Source organism: Nuphar pumila, chromosome 4 (assembly GCF_984573655.1).
Source record: "Nuphar pumila chromosome 4, dmNupPumi1.hap1.1, whole genome shotgun sequence".
Lineage (NCBI taxonomy): Eukaryota > Viridiplantae > Streptophyta > Magnoliopsida > Nymphaeales > Nymphaeaceae > Nuphar > Nuphar pumila.
Window position 1 is genome coordinate 50,873,880 of NC_143252.1, and position 21,771 is coordinate 50,895,650.

At 41.2% G+C, this 21,771-nt stretch overlaps 1 protein-coding gene across 1 annotated transcript; it reads right to left on the bottom strand.

Moving 5' to 3' along the window:
* Positions 1-2,802: 2,802 nt before the first annotated feature.
* On the bottom strand, positions 2,803-17,948 carry LOC149840207 (uncharacterized). Its single transcript, XM_090005022.1, has 8 exons — positions 17,639-17,948; positions 13,868-14,111; positions 5,528-5,823; positions 4,951-5,408; positions 4,071-4,191; positions 3,879-3,956; positions 3,559-3,815; positions 2,803-3,051 (listed from the first exon to the last, which is right to left on the bottom strand). Exons 1-8 carry the CDS (start codon positions 17,946-17,948, stop codon positions 2,803-2,805), a joined length of 2,013 nt encoding a protein of 670 aa, XP_089861148.1.
* Positions 17,949-21,771: the final 3,823 nt, after the last annotated feature.

The window sequence follows — 21,771 nt, forward strand, 5'->3', positions numbered from 1 at the left end:
CGTATCAGACCACTGGGTTCAGCCTAGTGTGCCACCTGGTTCAAGAAGCACACCCAAACACTAAATGAGATCGCCCCAGGTGTGCCATCACCCCGTACCTCAACCAGCCAAAGCAACCCAAAAGGGTTGTGGTCTGGTCCTTTGGACCAGACCCCCAAACTAAGGCAAGATCCTGGTTTGAGCCTTATGGTCAGATCCGGGACTGCGAAAGTTGGCAGCCAACGAAAAGGCACCCACATGCAGTGTGCTCAGGTGCGTTCAACACCCGGCAACACCCTGTCGCATAGGGGCCAACAACCAGGGCCTGAAACGAGTAGGTATGCTAGGAGATCTCGTCTGGACCCACGGTTCAGACCGGACACACTATTGTAAAATAGTAGGTCAAACAGGCTAACCTGGTGCGGCTAGTACTCGATGGCTACCATGGCGACAAGGCCAGAAAAAGAAAAAAATGGGTCTGGTACCCTGGACCAGACCATGCGTGTCTAAGGAGACTCTGGACTGAACCCATGGTTTAGTCCAGACATGCACGACAAAAAGGGGACAGTGGTCCTGGAACATGGTGACCCGGGTGCGCCTAGCACCCGTCGGTCCGCTATGCGCTAAGGCTAAACAGACAGGGTTGAGTCATGGGTCTGGTCCTCTTGACCAGGCCACTTGGTCCAACAAGACAACCTGGTCTGAACCCTTGGTTCAGACTAGGCATTGTCGTGTGACAGTGACCAGAACTGGGCGCTTAGCCCGACAGCCGGTGACTAGCGCTTAAGAGGAGAAGAGGGTGAAGGTGACTGGGTGCACCTGGTCGAGCCCTGCTCGGACCAGGGTGCATCTGGTCGGGTCTGTCCCGATAGGTGGACAGGCCAAACCGAACCCTACAATCTCAGAGAAACCAAAAAAAAAAAATAGGCTTGGATTGTTGCATGTTACCCCAATGGAGCAAACACCATGAAATGCAATGTAATGGCTGAATACATTGAAAGAACCCATACCGAAACTGGGGGTGTATGGACTGAATGCAAGCTCATGTGACAAAAAAAAGAAATCTAGAACGATGAGCATTTTGATGAAAGCAAAAAAAGAGAAAACAAATGTAAAGGTAAAGAAAAACATAGAGTCGATTTATTTGAAGCATCAACATTTGTTTTTGAACCCAATAGAGATTTCAGTTGGTTCTGCTTTTCCCCTTTCATGGGATGAAAGGGGAGGGAAACTTCAACATAAACTACATAAAAAAAAAAGAGAGAACTCTAAATCCACCACGAGCCATGCATGAAAGCAATGCATTCGACTCTTCTTGGTTTCATGTATCACACCATAAGCAAAACACCAAGAAAAATGAAAGCATGAGGTTGCAAATCTTCACCTTGGATTTTGGTTGAAGAAGGTGAGGAGAACGGTTGGATGCTCCACGAAAATGATGGCTAATCCACACCACACGACTAAGGGAGGAGAGAATGAGAAAGGAGAGAGAGAGCCTCTAGAAAAAAAATTGCTCTATTTAGGCTCCTTTCCTTCCAAAAAGCTTTTATATCTCTGCATGCCAAATGAATGGCTAGGATTACACCAAAGGATCCCACGGTTGGCGTGGATTTCACAACCCTCTAGGCGGTGGCAAGGATGCAATATCTTTGCATGGCCGCCCAACTCTCCCATACATGTTCTTCTTTTCAAAATCTTTAAAAGTTTTCTCAAAACCGTCACTCAAGGGCTATACAAGTGCCATAAAAGTTTTAAGGAATTTACGTGGGGATCCCCTAGGCTGCCGCCCACTCTAGTCAATGAATGTGTGCCATTTTGGCTACACATAAAGTTTTACAGGATTGCCATGGGTTCCCGCCCAGTTGGCCAATCCTTGTCTAGTTTTCAAAAATGACATTGGGGAATTACCCCCATGCCACCTCAGACTGGTCAGCCCTTGACCAGCTGGTCCTCATGGCCACAACCGTCAATAAGGAAATTCGCCCCATGGGTCTGGGTCGCCCCTGGTCGGATCCAGATCCAAAACAACGAATAGACATAATAATGTTCGTTTATATATATATATATATATATATATATATATATATATATATATATATATATACTACCACATGACATATCCCCTTTCAATTTCATAAATGTCATAGAATGTTCAAGACTCCTTTGAAACATCTCTCATTGTTTGCGAGAAATGCTCTCGTTACGATTCGTGCACTATCGGTAGGTGTTTTCCAGTAATTCACATGCATTGATGAGTTTTTTTTCCTCGTTTGAGTCTCAAATTCAGGGATAAACTAAATATATATATTATGAATTTACCCTTAAATTTTTAGAAGTTAATTTTTCACGAATTTCTCTCAATTGCTATTTATACCTTACGCGATTTTCAAACTTCGTATATCCATACAGGTAAAAAAATGAGAAATCCTCTGAATCGCATAAGAAATCTCATACATTAAAATATTTTGCATAATTTTACGTTAAAAATATTGTGGACCTTACATCCTTCCCTCCTTAAAAGGGATTTCGTCCGCGAAATCACCAACACTAGACTACAAAAAGATCAGGGTATTTTTTCCTCATACAAGCTTCTGGTTCCCATGTGCATTCTTCGATGCCATGGTGCTGCCAACGTACTTTAACTAGCAGAATAGTTTTAGTATACAAAACTTGATCTCATCGATCAACAATCTCAATGGGTCGCTCCACCATCGATAGGTCTTCTTGAACTTCTACATCTTCATACTGAATGATGTGTGATGGGTCGAGAATATATTTCCTTAGCATCGACACATGAAAAACATTGTGAATGTGGGCATACTGCTAAGGTAGCTCAACCCTATATGCCACTTCACTGATCCTTTCTAAGATCTTGAGCAGTCCAACGTATCTAGGACTCAACTTTCCTTTCTTCCCGAAATGAAAAACGCTCTTGGTCGGTGAGATTCTGACAAAGACCATGTCACCAACCTCGAATGTTAGCTCTCGCCGTCTCTTATCAGCATAGCTCTTTTGTCTATCATGCGCTGCCTTCAAATGCTCGCGGATCTTCTGCACTTGTTGAGTGTAGTGCTAAAGAATAATCGGTGCTTCATTGGACCTATCACTGATATTGTCCCAATACGATGGTGATTGGCAAGGTCTCCCATACAATGCTTCGTTCGGAGTCATCCCGATACTAGCGTAATAACTGTTATTATATGTGAACTTGACCAGACATAGGTGTGAATTTCATTCGCCTTTTTAATTGAGAACACAAGCTTGCAACATGTCCTCAAGCGTCTGAATTGTTCTCTCTGATTGACCATCAGTCTGAGGGTGAAAGGTTGTACTGAACTTCAACCTCATACCCAAAGTTGATTGCAACTGACCTTATAGTCGTGACGTGAACCTGGGATCGCGATCCGAAATGATCGACAAAGGCACACCATGCAATCGCACGATCTCTCTGACATATAAGTCAGTTAGGCTCTCAAGAGGCTGACTAATCCTGATAGGCAAGAAATGGGTAGACTTAGTGAGTCTGTCCACAATCACCCAAATCGCATCGTTCTTCCTTCTCGTTCGCGGTAATCCTACCACGAAGTCCATCGTAATGTCTTCCCACTTCCACTGAGAAATCTCAATCCTCTGTATATATTCACCAGGATGTTGATGCTCAAGCTTGATTTGCTGACAAGTCAAACACCGTGAAATGTACGCTGCTACTTCACGCTTCATATCGTTCAACCAATATTTCCTCTGTAAATCCTTGAACATCTTTGTCCCACCAGGATGAACAATATACCTTGACAAGTGAGCCTCATCAAGAATCTCCTTCTTCAACTCAGGGTTAGCTAGAACCCAAAGTCAATCTCTCATGCGAATACCACCATCATCTGCTACACGGAAAAACAAACCTTCTTGTTCCGCTAGAGCTAAAAACTTAGCATACAGGGTGTCAAGCTTCTGAGCTTCAATAATTCTCGACGAAAACTCTGAATAAATTGTCAAACCAGACAATCAGTTCGATCCACTACCATCCGCAAAAGGCTTTCAAGCCACGAAATCTTCAACCAACCTCTGGCTCTACACAAGGGTAGCCAAAATACCGCTCGACTTACGACTAGGCGCATCTGCTACGACGTTCCCCTTACCAGAATGGTAAGACAACGTGAAATAGTAATCCTTGATGAACCTGAGCCATCGATGTTGCCTCATGTTCAACTCCTTCTGAGAGAACAAATACTTGAGGCTCTTATGGTCAGAGAAGACCTCAAACGATTCTCTATACAGATAGTGTCGCCAGGATTTCAAGGCGAACACTACCGCCGCTAATTCCAAATCGTGCTTCGAGTAATTCCTCTCATGAATCTTCAACTGCCTTGAAGCATAAGCAATCACACTGTCGTGCTGCATTAGCACGCAACCCAAACCGGTTCTTGAGGCATCTGTGTACACCACGACACCACCTCTACCTGATGGTAAAGCTAACACTGGTGAGGTTGTCTGCCTGGACTTCAGGATCTGGAAACTCTCTTCACAAGCATCATTCCACACAAACTTGATGCCTTTACGCAAAAGCTTTGTCAATGGTAGTGCAATTTTAGAAAAATCCTGGATGAATCGTCGGTAGTATCCTGCTAACCCGAGGAAACTATGAATCTTTGAAACATTCTGAAGTTGCTTCTAGTCTAGCACTGCTTCAACCTTTGCTGGATCAACTGACACTCCATCCTTGGATATTACATAACCCAAAAACATGACTTGTTCAAGCCAAAACTCGCACATGGAGAACTTGGTGAACAACCTATGCTCACGAAGTACTCCCAAGATAATACACAAATGTTCTCGATGCTGCTCAGAACTCTCTAAGTAGATCAAGATGTTGTCAATAAAAACGATCATGAACGTGTCCACATATGAACGAAAAATCCGATTCATCAAATCCATGAATGCAGCTGGTGCATTTGTGAGGCCAAAAGGCATCACCACGTACTCATATAACCCATATCTTATTCGAAAAGTTGTCTTCGCAATATCTTCTTCTCTAATACGAAGCTGATAGTAACTAGATCTAAGATCTATCTTCGAGAAATTTCTTGCTCTTTGCAACTGATCGAAAAGGTCATTGATCCTTGGTAATGGGTATTTATTCTTAATCGTCATCTGGTTGAGCATTCTATAGTCAATGCACAATCTCAAAGATCTATCTTTCTTCTTCACAAACAACACTGTTGCACCCCATAGAGATGCACTAGGCCGAATAAAACCTTGCTCCAAAAGCTCTTCTAACTGACGCTTCAACTCCTCGAGTTCTGTTGGGGTCATACAATACGGCGCCTTAGAAATAGGAGTAGTTCCAGGCAACAACTCGATGCAAAACTTGATCTCGCGCTTCAGAGGTAATCTGGGCAGTACCTTAAGAAACACGTCGAAGAACTCTCGAACTACGTCCAAATTCTCGATCAGAACTAACTTAGGCTCAAGTGGGTGATACTGACCAAAAATGCAGTACCCCCATTCCACAAATACTTTTGGGCTTTAAAGGCAGAAATCAAACGACTACCTTGCAATGGTCGAGGAAGATCGATCTCCAAAACAGGATGATCAGGCTGAAAGAGAACAACCTTGCCTTCTCGACAGAAAACTTGATCATGATACTCAAATAACCAATCCATGCCTAGAATGACGTCAAACTCAGTCATATCTAGCAGGATCACGTCAGCTGGCAAGTTTTGTTCTGCCACTGACACCTCAATGCTCGCAATGTAGGAATTACAAAATGACTGATCACCCGTCAGAGTACGAACCTCCAACGGGTAATTCAAAGATTCTACGGTCAAAGACAATGTACTAACAAATCTGACGGATATAAAGAAATGGGAAGCATCATAATCAAATAACGTAAAAGTTGCATGACCATTAACTGGAATCGTACCTTGGATCAACTTGACTTTGGTCACTTGTTCTACCGTAGCTGAATAGGCACGACCCGCGATCTCCTTCTGATTGCTGACTTTGCTGAGGTGGCTGATGCGGTTGTTGTTGAGGTTGTCTCTGAGGTGCTTTTTGAGATATTATGGGGCATTTCTCCTCTGATCATCCGATTGTTTCTTCCGACAGTCTCGGATATAGTGGCCCATCTTGCCACAATATAAGCATTCGCCCGTATCATGAGGGCAAGGTCGACCCGGATGGTCAACCGAACACTTCGGACATTCCGGTGCTGAAGTGATCTGCCTCTGGGGCTGCTGGTGTTGGCGCTGCTGGTGGTGGTGCTAGGATTGTCGATGCTGATACTGCTGTTGGTTGTTGTTGTTGTTGTATCGATTCTTCTTCAAAGGTGGATGAAATTTCTTTTCACCCCGGTGCATCTGAAACTGACTGTAACACCCGAATTTTTATAACCCGAGATTGGTGGATTTTTTTTTTTAAATACATTTAAATCTTTTAGCAGTTAACAGCGGAAAAACACATTAGGCATAAAATTTGGCGTGCTACTTCAGATGAATGCTTGCAAACATACAATTATAGAATTTAAACTTTAACAACTAATTAACTATGCATGAAATAATATTTAGGTTTTACAAATATCCAAATTAATCACATTTGTCCTTGAATTGAATTAAAGTAAAAATCAGAGTTTAGAATTCATTAAGCAGAGGAAAGGTAGGCTCAGTCCCCGTCGCAACCTTCCGCCTTCGCACGTAAGTACCTACTCATTACCTGAAAAATATTAAACCATATAGGGTCAGACAACATGTCTCAGTAGAGTAAATATGCTAAACTTTTAAGACAGAATAACAAGACAAAGATTTCAATAGAAATTTCACGGTTTAACATTTAATTTAACTTAAACAATCATAGAACAACTCATGCATGTTTAGAATTTTTATATATAACAGAAAAACATAAATCCATACATTTAAAATACACCATGCATGAACAGATAATATGAATGACTTACCATATGCAGAAGCTCTTTCAATTCATGCATATTTTCTTATCTTTAGTTACATTTTCTTAATTAGATGATGCATGTGATGCCAAATTAATGCACACACCATTTAAGTTATCACTTCTTAGCCCTGCTGATACGACACAGGCATACATTCTCAGATCAGGACCATGACACAGGACGTGTTTTACATACAGGGGTGACTTTATCCTGGTCAGGTCCATTCACTAAGACGGGGTAAGGGACGTTAATACGAGAGAGATTCCCAACATCTTTCAACCCGATGCATCAGTTTTTCCTCATGAGTACAATAACCTCTACTCTGCAGTCTAATGTAGAGGTTTTCCCCCCTAAAATCGTGGGAGGGGAGGAGCAACCTTTTGTGCCCATAACAGACTTGCCTCACGAAGTTTTGTATCATTTGTTACTCTCCCAGCGAATATCTTGGGTTTTAATGTCACATGATTACTTGATTACAGTCATACTTTTTATGCAACATTAAACTTAAACCACTTTATGGTCATGGATGCATTCTTATAAAGCATTGGACAAAATCACTTAATTAAACTTGTAACAGACACTTGAACACATGCGTAGCATAAATATCTTATTCATTTTCACACATCATAAGGGATATGTATGTACATGGCCAATGCAACAAAGAGAATATATATGAACATCCATATCAATGAAACAATCATATCATAAACATACATGTAGTCAACACATTTTTAAAATTTAAAACATAAACTTGTATTCATTGGACCTTTTGATCCTAAATCTTTAATGTGTAACCTTCCATTTACAATTTATGCCATAATCATATAAGATTGCATAAAATCAGACCTGCATAATCATTCACATAATGCATACTAATTCTATAAAGAAATTGAATAAAAACATATATACTCTGCACCCTTTGAGCCTTGATTTATGAATTTACCCTAATTTTTTTCTAATTTCTTAACTTTGTTCGACTGGTACAGAGCTCATAGAAAATGTTTGGATCCATGAACAGAGCTGAAATTTTTACAGTATATAGGAATTGTTGTCATCTATCCATAGCCGCAAACCGTTTGTAAAAACTTCTTTGTATGAGGGAGTTATGCATGTTTTACTACAGACCTATCAGTTTTTGTTTCGACTTTCACAGAGACATGCTCAGTCCATGAACATAGCCCAAATTTCTACAGTAAATGCACAATGGAATTAACTTTCCAACGCAATAATCCGTTCGTTAAAACTTCTTCGGACAAGGGAGAAACAACCATTTTACTGAACGGAGGTCAAGTGGAAAACCTGGAATTTCGAGATTTGCATTTGGGTGAATCAAACCGAGTCACCCGAATCCCAAGAAAAATTAAAAGAAATAGGAAATACGCATGAAATAAAATTCCGAAAATTCTAAAATATTCACAGTAGATGGAACAATTCATAATCTATCAATCCAAACTAATATTTGCATAAAAATCATGGAATAAATCAAATACAAATATATTTTACAAATCTATTTCTAAGAAACCGATTTTTATGATAAACCCGATTTCAAAAAATGGTTTTCTTTAGGAGAAAACGTGTTTTTGCCATGGATCATTAGATCAGAGTCAAACTCACGGTTAGGAGGGTTTGATCATGATCTAAACTCATGAAAAAACATCAAAATTCATGCCAAGAACTTCGTTCTTGCAAGAAAAGCATAGAAACCCTACCTTTTGTTGAAAAAAATGTATTTCTTGATGGATGAACTGCTCTTTTTGCTCGATCCACCGATCAGCTCCTCCTTCCAGCAAGGTGAGGACCTTAGATCCCTCTCCACACCCCTTGAGGTCTGGATCTTGCACTCAAGAACCAAAAGAAACCCTAAAAAGAAGAGAATAGGGAAGGGAAAGAGAGGAGAGAGAAAAGAGGGTTTTGGGGGGAGAGAGAAGCTCTCAAATTTTTCCAGCCCAAAATGAGGGGGGTGTGGGCTATGGGAGGGTTTTATAACCCTCTCTAAGTTAGGTTATGGGCTGGAATTAATTCCATCCCTTGATCACTTTAATGAAACTCAATTTGGAGCCCTTGATCTCCACTTTGATTTTCAAGTTTTAAATAAACTTAAAATTCACTAGACTTTTAAATTTCAAAATAAATTTAAAGTAAGATGCCACATAGGATGGGAGGGCCCACCTATTGGCTCCTACTAAACTAATAAAATGGGTTTAATTTATAACAAAAATCTATTATATTAAACTATAATTAAATAACCATAGAATTCCAACAAAAATCGTTTTTGTTTTATACAACCACAAATCATATAAAATGTAAAGACATTAATTATCCACTAATTACAACTTATTAAGCATATTAATATGTATATGTTCACAAGCTACTTTTGTTAATTCACATTATTTAATTAACTTTACTTAAAGAAAACTCAACATTTTTTTTAAGAGAGACATTTTCAATAAGGCATCACTTAGGGTTTTCTCAATTATTCAAACCGTGTAGGGTTTATATTTACTACAATTCAACCTTATTAAACCCCCTAAGCCATACATATATACTCGAACATTAATTTTTTAAAGAAATTAGGGTTCTATATTGACACGAAATTCAAGACATTTCACAATGCTATAGAAAAGAACTTAGAAATTTTTGGATATTACATCCAATCCCCCTTAAAAAAAATCGTCCTCGAAATTTGGTTAACATTACGTACCAAACAAGTGTGGATATTTAGCTCTCATATTGGCCTCGGGTTCCCAAGAACACTCCTCAAGCCCATGGTGCTGCCATCGTACTTTAACAAGTGGAATTGACTTATGTCGCAACACTTGTTCTCGTCGATCTACTATCTCTATCGGTCGTTCCTCAAACATGAGATCTCTCTGAACCTCGACCTCGTCATACTGAATAACATGAGTGGGATCTGACAGATACTTTCTCAACATCGACACATGAAAAACATCATGGATGTTGGAGAACTGAAGGGGAAGTGTCAATCTATACGCAGCGTCTCCTATCCTCTCGAGGATGAAGAACGGTCCTACATACCTCAGACTCAATTTTCCTTTCTTGCCAAACCGAAATACACTCTTGGTTGGCGATACTTTAACAAACACATGATTACCAACCTCAAAAGAAACCTCTCGCCTCTTTGGATCTGCATAACTCTTCTGACGGCTTTGTGCTGTCAAAAGCTTCTTACGAATCAACTGTACTTGATCCGTATAATGCTGCAAAACTATAGGCGATTCGACAATTTGAACACCTACCTCGCTCCAACAAACAAGGGACCTACAGGGTCGCCCGTACAATGCCTCATATGGAGCCATGCCGATACTTGAATGATAATTGTTATTGTAGGCAAACTCAGCTAACTTTAGGTGCTTACTCCAGTCACCTTTCCACTCCAATGCACACGCTCGCAACATATCCTCGAGTGTCTGAATAGTCCTCTCTGACTGATCATCTGTCTGGGGGTGAAAAGTTGTGCTAAACTTAAGCTTTGTCCCCAAAGCTTTCTCAAGTTGTCCCCAAAACTTTGACGTGAATCTAGGATCCCTGTCTGAGATAATCGAAACAGGTATCCCATGTAATCTGACAATCTCGTCGACATATAAATCCGCCAAACTCTCCAAGGTTTGATTTGCCCTGGTCGGTAAGAAGTGTGCCGACTTTGTAAGGCGATCCACAATCACCCAAATGGTGTCATACTGTTGGCGTGTCTTGGGTAGACCTACCACAAAGTCCATGGTAATGTCTTCCCACTTCCACTGCGGAATCTCAATCGATTGCATCATACTGCCTGGTCTCTGGTGCTCTATCTTGACCTGCTGGCAGATTAAGCATCTCGTCACGTACTCAGCGATGTCTCTCTTCATGCCAGGCCACCAGTAATTCCTCTGAAGATCCTTATACATCTTGGTGCTCTCGGGATGTATAGTGAATCTGGTACGATGCGCCTCATCCAATAACTCTTTCCTCAACTGGGGCTCTGCGGGCACCCAAAGCCTCTGCCATACCAGATGCTTCCATCCTCCTCTAAGTGCAATGCTGACTGATCTTGCTTGCACGCTGCAATCATCTTATTGAATTCGGGATTATCCTCCTGTTGGGTGACGATCCGGTCTATGAGTTCTGTCCTCAATGTTGTACTAGCGATCTGAATCTGACCTGATTCTGCTTTAAAAGGCTTCCAATCTATCAGGTCTTCGAGTAATTTTCACTCACAGCTGATAAAACTCGCAAGGCTCCCAGCCTTTCTACTCAAAGCATTAATCACTACATTGGCTTTGCCTGGATGATAAGAAATGGAGAAGTCGTAATCTTTTAGAAATTCTAACCATCGTCTCTGCCTCATGTTCAAATCCTTCTGTTAGAAGATATATTTGAGGCTCTTATGATCTGAGAAGACCTCAAATTGCTCACCGTACAAATAATGCCGTCATACCTTTAGTGCAAAAACTACTGCAGCAAGCTCCAAGTCGTGAGTGGGGTAGTTTCGCTCATGCACCTTCAGCTGACGTGATGCGTAGGCGATTACCTTGCCATGCTGCATTAAAACGCATCCCAAACCAGTACCTGATGCATCACTATAAATCACAAAGCCTCCTTGCCCATAAGGCAATGTGAGTATAGGGGATGTAGTAAGCCTCTTCTTCAGCTCTTGAAAGCTTTCTTCGCATTGCTGAGTCTAGACAAACTTAATTCCTTTACGAAGTAGCTTCGTCATAGGTGAAGCGATCTTCGAAAAATCTTGAATGAAACGACGATAATAGCCTGCAAGCCCGAGAAAACTGTGTATCTCTGATACGCTCTTAGGCTGTCTCCAATCTATGACTGCTTCCACCTTGGCAGGGTCGATTGACACCCCATCTTTAGAGATCACGTGACCCAAGAACATAATTTGATTCAGCCAAAACTCACACTTCGAGAACTTAGCATATAGCTGATGTTGTCGAAGTGCCTCGAGGACAATCCTTAGATGCTCCTTATGATCTTCCTCGCTCTCGGAGTAAATTAAGATATCGTCTATAAATACGATCACGAAAAGGTCTAGTTAAGGTCGAAAGATCCGATTCATCAGGTCCATAAATGTCGCAGGGGCATTTGTTAACCCGAAGGGCATCACCAAAAACTTATAATGGCCGTATCGCGTCCTGAATGTTATTTTCTGCACGACGGATTCTTTGATCTTCAGTTGATGGTACCCTGATCAAAGATCAATCTTGAAGAAGACCTTGGCCTCTCGGAGTTGATCAAACAAATCATCGATCTTGGGAAGAGGATATTTGTTTTTTATTGTTACCTGATTCAACATCCTATAGTCAATGCACATACGCATTGACCCATCCTTCTTTTTGACGAACAATACTGGAGCTCCCCAAGGTGAAACACTAGGCCAAATAAAGCCTTTATCCATCAATTCTTGCAACTGCTTCTTTAGCTCCTCTAACTCTGTTGGGGCCATACGATAGGGTGTTTTAGATATCGGGGTCGTTCCAGGCACCAACTCTATCGCAAAATCCGCCTCTCTGGTAGGCGGTATGCCTGACAGATCATTTGGAAAAACGTCTGAAAAATCTCGAACTACGTCCAAGTCTTCTAGTGGTGTAGTATTGGGGTCTATCAAAGAAACACTGGCCAAAAAGGCCTCACACCCCTTTTCTACACAACGATGTGCCTTTAATGCCGAGATAAGTCATCATTTGCTCTCCTTTTTACATGCCTTGTACTCGAGTACAGGCTGATCAGGGCGAGCAAATTGAATGTGTCGCTCACGACAAAGCATATAAGCGTAATGCTCATACATCCAATCTATGCCAAGAATTACATCATAACCGGCCATATCCAATAGGATAAGATTCGCAGGGAGGTTCTGCCCTTCAATCATAACCTCTACTGTAGATAGATAGGTACGAGCGATAGAGCTACCGCTCGAAGGTGTGATAACTTCCAGAATATATCCCAACGAAGTCGGCATGACACCAATCAAATTCGCAAAATGTACGGATACGAAGGAATGCGTAGCACCAGTGTCAAAAAGAACTTTAGCATCGAACTTTGCAATAGGGATTGTACCTTCAATGATGTTGGCATCTTCTTGCAACTCCTCTACAGAAGTCGCATACACGCGTCTAGTAGTTTTCTTCTGACCTTGCAGCTCGGACTACTGGGGTCGCTGCTGCTGTGGTCCTCTAGGAATAGGGGCAATCCCCTCCTGAGCTGGCCTCATAGGGCAGTCTTTGATGAAGTGACCCTGTTTTCCACATCTTAGACATGCACCTGAGACTCTGTAGCAGACTCCAGGGTGCCTCTTATTGCAGTGCTTACATAGTGCATAAGACTGCGGTGCTTGAGTGTCGCCCTATTATCCCTTGGCCTTCTTTGCGGGCAGCGCCTTACTACTCTCCGCTATTGGTCGAGGGGCCTTATTCGCATTTCCCTTCGACTTGTCGAAACGGCTAGGCTGAGTCTTCTTAGAAGACTCTCAGTCATCCTGCGTCACAAAGACATAGTTATGATCTATCGAGATTGTTTTTGAAAAAAACCAAAAAGTTGGTTCTAGTTTTCCCCACCTGAAGTATTGTGGCCATCTCGATGGTCTGGTTGAGGTTTTGAGGATGGCTGGTCAGCACTCTCGTCCTCAGACCATCACGTAAACCCTGCACATACTTATTAGCCCGTGCCTCATCAGTGGTATAAGTATGCGGACAGTACTTCTCTAAATGTCAGAAACGTGTAGTGTACTCTGCCACCTTCATGGACCCCTGTCGAAGATCTAAAAACTCTTGTTTCTTACGATAGCGCGCGTACTGGGGAAAGTAGGTGTCCATGAATACCGCTGTAAACTCCTCCCATGTGAGGGCACGTCGCTCATCAGACGTATAGCGTACTTCGCGTGTCGTCTCCCACCAGCTCTTGGCATCCCCTTGGAGCCGATAAGTGGCAAAAGAAACCTGCCTTTTAGCGGGAACCTCGAAAATCTCGAAAATCTCGCTTATGGCGCGAACCCATTCCTCCGCTGCATCCGGATCTTCCTTACCAGTGAAAGCAGGAGGGCTCAACTCCATGAAGCGCTTGTATGATGCTCCATTGGTTGCAACAACTGGTGCCGCTATGTGACCATCATGCTGATGACCTGCACCATTGCCATTACCCCCGTTGTCGGCCTGGTTCTCACAATAGGCCGTCAGATTCGCGAGGGCTTCAAAAATGAATTCCCTCTGAGCAGTTTAACCTAGGGGCTGTTTTCCGACCATCTACAAACACACACATGGATTCAGATTACTTATAAGTTGGACATAAATCCAAAAATTCTCATTCATGTGACCCTATTAGATCTACGTTCTGATTCTTGCCGCATATATCAACAGAAATAATTACAGACATACAATTTTCATAAGTCATCAAAACAAATAAAATGGAAGCATACTTACAGCAATGGTGGTCGGTTGGATAAGCTTTGAGCCATACTTTCCTTATGCTCTAATACCATGTTTGTAACACCCCAATTTTTATAACCCGAGATTGGTGGATTTTTTTTTTTTAAATTCATTTAAATCTTTTAGCAGTTAACAACGGAAAAACACATTGGGCATAAAACTTGGCGTGCTACTTCAGATGAATGCTTGCAAACATACAATTATAGAATTTAAACTTTAACAACTAATTAACTATGCATGAAATAATATTTAGGTTTCACAAATATCCAAATTAATCACATTTGTCCTTGAATTGAATTAAAGTAAAAAATCAGAGTTCAGAATTCATGAAGCAGAGGAAAGGTAAGCTCAGTCTCTGTCGCAACCTTCCGCCTTTGCACGTAAGTACCTACTCATTACCTGAAAAATATTAAACCATATAGGGTCAGACAACATGTCTCAGTAGAGTAAATATGCTAAACTTGTAAGACATAATAACAAGACAAAGATTTCAATAAAAATTTCACGGTTTAATATTTAATTTAACTTAAACAATCATACAACAACTCATGCATGTTTAGAATTTTCATATATAACAGAAAAACATAAATCCATACATTTAAAATACACCATGCATCAACAGATAATATGAATGACTTACCATATGCAGAAGCTCTTTCAATGCATGCATATTTTCTTATCTTTAGTTACATTTTCTTAATTAGATGATGCATGCGATGCCAAATTAATGCACACACCATTTAAATTATCACTTCTTAGCCCAGCTCATATGACACAGGCAGACATTCTCAGATCAGGACCATGACACAAGACGTGTTTTACATACAGGGGTGACTTTAGCCTGGTCAGGTCCATTCACTAAGACGGGGTGAGGGACGTTAATACGAGAGAGTTTCTCAACACCTTTCAACTCGATGCATCAGTTTTTCCTCATGAGTACAATAACCTCTACGCTGCAGTCTAATGTAGAGGTTTTCACCCTAAAATCGTGGGAGGAGAGGAGCAACCTTCCATGCCCATAACAGACTTGCCCCACGAAGTTTTGTATCATTTGCTACTCTCCCAGCAAATATCTTGAGTTTTAATGTCACATGATTATTTGATTACAGTCATACTTTTTATGCAACATTAAACTTAAACCACTTTATGGTCATGGATGCATTCTTATAAAGCATTAGACAAAATCACTTAATTAAACTTGTAACAGACACTTAAATACATGCGTAGCATAAATATCTTATTCATTTTCACACATCATAAGGCATATGCATGTACATGGCCAATGCAACAAAGAGAATATATATGAACATCCATATCAATGAAACAATCATATCATCACGATATCATGAACATACATGTAGTCAACACATTTTTAGAATTTAAAACATAAACTTGTATTCATTGGACCTTTTGATCCTAAATCTTTAATGTGTAACCTTCCATTTACAATTCATGCCATAATCATATAAGATTGCATAAAATCAGACCTGCATAATCATTCACATAATGCATACTAATTCTATAAAGAAATTGAATAAAAACATATATACTATGCATCCTTTGAGCCTTGATTTATGAATTTACCTAATTTTTTTCCAATTTCTTAACTTTGTCCGACTGGTATAGAGCTCACAGAAAATTTTTGGATCCATGAACAGAGCTGAAATTTTTACAGTATATAGGAATTGTTGTCATCTATCTATATCCGCAAACCGTTTGTAAAAACTCCTTTGTATGAGGGAGTTATGCATATTTTACTACAGACCTATCAGTTTTTGTTTCGACTGTCACAGAGACGTGCTCGGTCCATGAACAAAGCCCAAATTTCTACAGTAGATGCACAATGGAGTTAACTTTTCAACGCAATAATCCGTTCATTAAAACTCCTCCGGACAACGGAGAAACAACCATTTTACTGAACGAAGGTCAAGTGGAAAACCTGGAATTTCGAGATTTGCATTTGGGTGAATCAAACCGAGTCACCCGAATCCCAAGAAAAATTAAAAGAAATACGATATACGCATGAAATAAAATTCCAAAAATTCTAAAATATTCACAGTAGATGGAACAATTCATAATCTATCAATCCAAACTAATATTTGCATAAAAATCATGGAATAAATCAAATACAAATATATTTTACAAATCTATTTCTATGAAACTGATTTTTATGATAAACCCGATTTCAAAAAATGGTTTTCTTTAGGGGAAAATGTGCTTTTGCCATGGATCATTAGATCTGAGTCAAACCCATGGTTAGGAGGGTTTGATCATGATCTAAACTCATGAAAAAGCATCAAAATTCATGCCAAGAAGTTTGTTCTTGCAAGAAAAGCATAGAAACCCTACCTTCTGTTGAAAAAAATGTATTTCTTGATGGATGAACGGCTCTTTTTGCTCGATCCACCGATCAGTTCCTCCTTCCAGCAAGGTGAGGACCTTAGGTCCCTCTCCACACCCCTTGAGGTCTGGATCTTGCACTCAAAAACCAAAAGAAACCTTAAAAAGAAGAGAATAGGGAAGGGAAAGAGAGAAGAGAGAGAAGAGGGTTTTTGGGGGAGAGAGAAGCTCTCAAATTTTTCCAGCCTAAAATGAGGGGGCGTGGGCTATGGGTGGGTTTTATAACCCTCTCTAAGTTAGGTTATGGGCTGGAATTAATTCCAGTCCTTGATCACTTTAATGAAACTCAATTTGGAGCCCTTGATCTCCACTTTGATTTTCAAGTTTTAAATAAACTTAAAATTCACTAGACTTTTAAATTTCAAAATAAATTTAAAGTAAGATACCACATAGGATGGGACGGCTCACCTATTGGCTCCTACTAAACTAATAAAATGGGTTTAATTTATAACAAAAATCTATTTTATTAAACTATAATTAAATAACCATAGAATTCCAACAAAAATCGTTTTTGTTTTATACAACCACAAATCATATAAAATGTAAAGACATTAATTTTCCACTAATTACAACTTATTAAGCATATTAATATGTATATGTTCACAGACTACTTTTGTTAATTCACATTATTTAATTAACTTTACTTAAAGAAAATTCAACATTTTCTTTTTAAGAAAGACATTGTCAATTAGGCGTCACTTAGGGTTTTCTCAATTATTCAAACCGTGTAGGGTTTATATTTACTACAATTCAACCTTATTAAACCCCCTAAGCCTTACAAATATACTCGAACATTAATTTTTTAAAGAAATTAGGGTTTTATATTAGCACGAAATTCAAGACATTTCACAATGCTATAGAAAAGAACTTAGAAATTTTCGGATATTACACTGACGCTTTTTAGGCCAACTCTTTTGGCCTTGCTGTTGCTGTTGCGGACCTCTGAAAGATCGTGTCCCTTGCGATTCAGACCAATCTTGCTCCAACAATAAAGTTGTCTCTAAAGCCTCGTCAACTGTCGTCGGGGCACGAGTGTATACTTTTGTGCGTAGAACAGGCTTCAGTCCTCGAGCGAACACCAACGCTCGGTCCTTCTCAATGGCGTAAAGGTTAGGACAGTATCTCTCAAGACTGCGGAAACGAGTAACGTACTCTGCCAACGTAGAATTTCCTTGTTGTAGATCAAGGAATTCTTGCATCTTTTTGCTCTTCTCATGAGTCGAAAAATAAGCTACAAAGAAGGTCTCTACGAACTCCTCTCAAGTGACAGGCTGGTTCTCGAACTTGATCTCTTAGGTGGTAGCCCACCACCTCTATGCATCCTTTCGGAGATGGTATGTCCCAAAATCAACTTTTCTGTCGTCACTCACTTGTAGTACTCAGAAGATTCGCTCGATTTCTCGTATCCAATCTTATGTTGCTTTCGGTGTCGATCTCCCGTCAAAAGAAGGAGGGTTCATACCCATGAACTATTTATAAGGAACCGTAGTAGCTGGAACTGGAGTTGGAACGGGTGCTGGTGCCTCTTGACCTTGAGTGGTCTGTCGCATAAGGTCACCAATGTTTCGCATAGTCTCGGCCTGACGACCAAACACCTCAGTGAGGTTGTTGAGCAATGCCATCAAATCATTGCAATGAGCACGCCACACCATCTTAAACATAGAAGCAACATATAAGCAACAACTCGATTTCTCAAAAGCAAGGTTTCATTACTTAATCAAATAAAAAGTTTATAAAGTACAATTCGATAACACCCCTGTGTCTCAGACAGGGCCAACAAAACAACTAGTCACATAAATAAAGTAAAAAATGGAGCATTGACTCAGTGTCCACAAAACAACAGAACATCATCATGGCTTGCTGGTGTAAAAGTCCCGGTAATCCTTTCGACTACCACATTGTTGCGGCCTGATGCGAGGAGGAGAAGCAGGAGTTCTCAAGGGCGTATCCGATATTTCTTGTACATCCATCAATACTGAAGGAACAAGAGGATCTAACATGAACTCCGAGGAAACTGCGTACGGGTAAGATTCTGGTGAATATTGAGGAGAGTTTGGTGACCCACTCCTATTTTCTTCTTGACTGTCTACTTCCACAATTTTGGGTCCAGTGATCGATATCACATCCTCGAGATCGCTCGCGTTATTTTTTCAGAGTTCATCACGAAGCTTCATCTGTCATTCTTCCTCGATATTCCCCTTATATAATCTTCCCCGTGGAAATTCCGCAATAATACACACAACGTGTGATAAGTGAAATTCAACAACATTCCCATCCGTATGGGAATTACATTATCATTTCCACAGTTGGTTGCCGCACTCTGCGAAACAGCCACGCCAATAAGATGGTTTTTGCTAAAATAGCCAAAAACTCTAAAATGAAGGAAAATATCAGCGTAAGAAGGCAACCTAACGCTCGCCAACAATCCATTACGAAGCTACAAAAAGGCAACTGGGTACTACGGAGACCATTGCGGGCTCACCTCACAATAGGCGAAACTAAAATGCAAGGCATTAAGGCACAGAGTGAACACCCAATTGTGGATCTGAGGCCACTCCGAACACACACCTACTTGCACTGAGGCTAAAAGGGGTTGTCAGTCAGCGAATCCAATCTCCCAAACTTGCAAACCTAGGTTCGATGTAATGACTGATTGTGAAATCTCTCTGCTATACTGTACCTATACGTGTTGGTTTCCCTCTCTTCGTGAAACCCTAAATATTGCCATTAGGGAGGGAACCTTGGGTTGTATCTGACCACTGGGTTCAGCCTAGTGTGCCACCTGGTTCAAGAAGCACACCCAAACACTAAATGAGACCGCCCCGGGTGCACCATCACTCGGTACCTCAACCGGCCAAAGCAACCCAAAAGGGTTGTGGTCTGGTCCTTTGGACCAGACCCCCAAATTAAGGCAAGATCCTGGCTTGAGCCTTATGGTCAGACTCGGGACTGCCAAAGTTGACAACCAACAGAAAGGCACCCACATGCAGTGTGCTCGGGTGCGTTCAACACCCGGCAACACCCTGCCGCATAGGGGCCAACAACCAGAGCTGAAACGAGAAGGTCTGCTAGGAGATTTGGTCTGGACCCATGGTCCAGACCAGACACACTGTTGTAAAACAGTGGGTCAAACAGGCTAACTTGGTGCGGCAAGTACTCGGTGGCCACCATGGCGCCAAGGCCAGAAAAAGAAAAAAATGGGTCTGGTCCCCAGGACCAGACCATGCATGTCTAAGGAGGCTCTAGATTGAACCCATGGTTAAGTCCAGACATGCAAGACAAAAAGGGGACAGTGGTCCCGAAACATGGTGACCCAGGTGTGCCAACCACCCATCGGTCCGCTATGCGCTAAGGCTAAATGGATAGGGCTGGGTCATGGGTCTGGTCCTCTGAACCAAGCCACTCGGTCCAACAAGACAATCTGGTTTGAACCCTTGGTTCAGACCAGGCACTGTCGTGTGACAGTGACCAGAACTGGGCGCTTAGCCCGACTGGGCTACCCGAGTGTGTCCAACAGCCGGTGACTAGCGCGCCAGAGGAGAAGAGGGCGAAGGTGACTGGGTGCACCTGGTTGAGCCCTGCTCGGACTAGGGTGCACCTGGTCGGGTCTGTCCCGACAGATGGACAGGCCAAACTGAACCCTACAATCTCAGAGAAACCAAAAAAAAATAAAACAGGCTTGGATTATTGCATGTTACCCCAACGGAGCAAACACCATGAAATGCAACGTAATGGCTGAATACATTGTAAGAACCCATACCGAAACTGGGGGTGTATGGATTAAATGCAAGCTCATGTGACAAAAAAAAGAAATCTAGAACGATGAGCATTTGGATGAAAGCAAAAAGAGAGAAAACAAATGTAAAGGAAAAGAAAAACATAGAGTCGATTTATTTGAAGCATCAACATTTTTTTTTGAACCCAATAGATATTTCAGTTGGTTCTGCTCTTCCCCTTTCATGGGATGAAAGAGGAGGGAAACTCCAACATAAACTACATAAAAAAAGAGAAAGAACTCTGAATCCACCATGAGCCATGCATGCAAGCAATGCATTCGGCTCTTCTTGGTTTCATGTATCACACCATAAGCAAAACGCCAAGAAAAACGAAAACATGAGGTTGCAAATCTTCACCTTGGATTTCGGTTGGAGAAGGTGAGGAGAACAATTGGATGCTCCACAAAAATGGTGGCTAATCCACACCACACGGCTAATGGGGGAGAGAATGAGAAAGGAGAGAGAGAGCCTTTAGAAAAAAAATCGCCCTATTTGGGCTCCTTTCCTTCCAAAAAGCTTTTATATCTCTGCATGCCAAATGAATGTCCAGGATTACACCAAAGGATCCCATGGCTGGGGTGGATTTCACACCCCTCTAGGCAGTGGCAAGGATGCAATATCCTTGCATGGCCGCCCAACTCTCCCATACATGTTTTTCTTTTCAAAATCTTTAAAAGTTTTCTCAAAAATGCCACTCAAGGGCTATACAAATGCCATAAAAGTTTTAAGGAATTTACGTGGGGAGCCCCTAGGCTGCCGCCCACTCTAGCCAACGAATGTGTGCCATTTTGGCTACACATAAAGTTTTACAGGATTGCCATGGGTTGCCGCCTAGTTGGCCAATCCTTGTCTAGTTTTCAAAAATGACATTGGGGAATTACCCCCATGCCACCGCCCAGACTGGTCAGCCCTTGACCAGCTGGTCCTCATGGCCACAACCGTCCATAAGGAAACTCGCCTCATGGGTCTGAGTCGCCCCTGGTCGGATCCATATCCAAAACAACGAATGGACATAACAATATTCATATATATATATATATATATATATATACTACTACTACTACTACTACTACTACTACCACATGACATATCCCGTTTCAATTTCACAAATGTCATAGAATGTTCAAGGCTCCTTTGAAACATCTCTTATCATTTGCGAGAAATGCTCTCATTACGATTCATGTACTATCTATAGGTGTTTTCCAGTAATTCACATGCACTGACAAGGTTTTTTCCTTGTTTGGGT

What these genes read in the sequence shown, in the direction of transcription:
- LOC149840207 (XM_090005022.1), bottom strand. Translation starts at nt 17,948, where the DNA reads ATGCAAGAATTCCTTGATCTACAACAAGGAAATTCTACGTTGGCAGAG. An exon ending in TCTTCCTCGACCATTGCAAG is followed by an intron (nt 5,409 to 5,527) that starts GTAGTCGTTTGA and finishes ATTTGGACGTAG; the next exon opens with TTCGAGAGTTCTTCGACGTG. An exon ending in ATGGGTTATATGAGTACGTG is followed by an intron (nt 4,192 to 4,950) that starts GTGATGCCTTTT and finishes TTGTTCTCTCAG; the next exon opens with AAGGAGTTGAACATGAGGCA.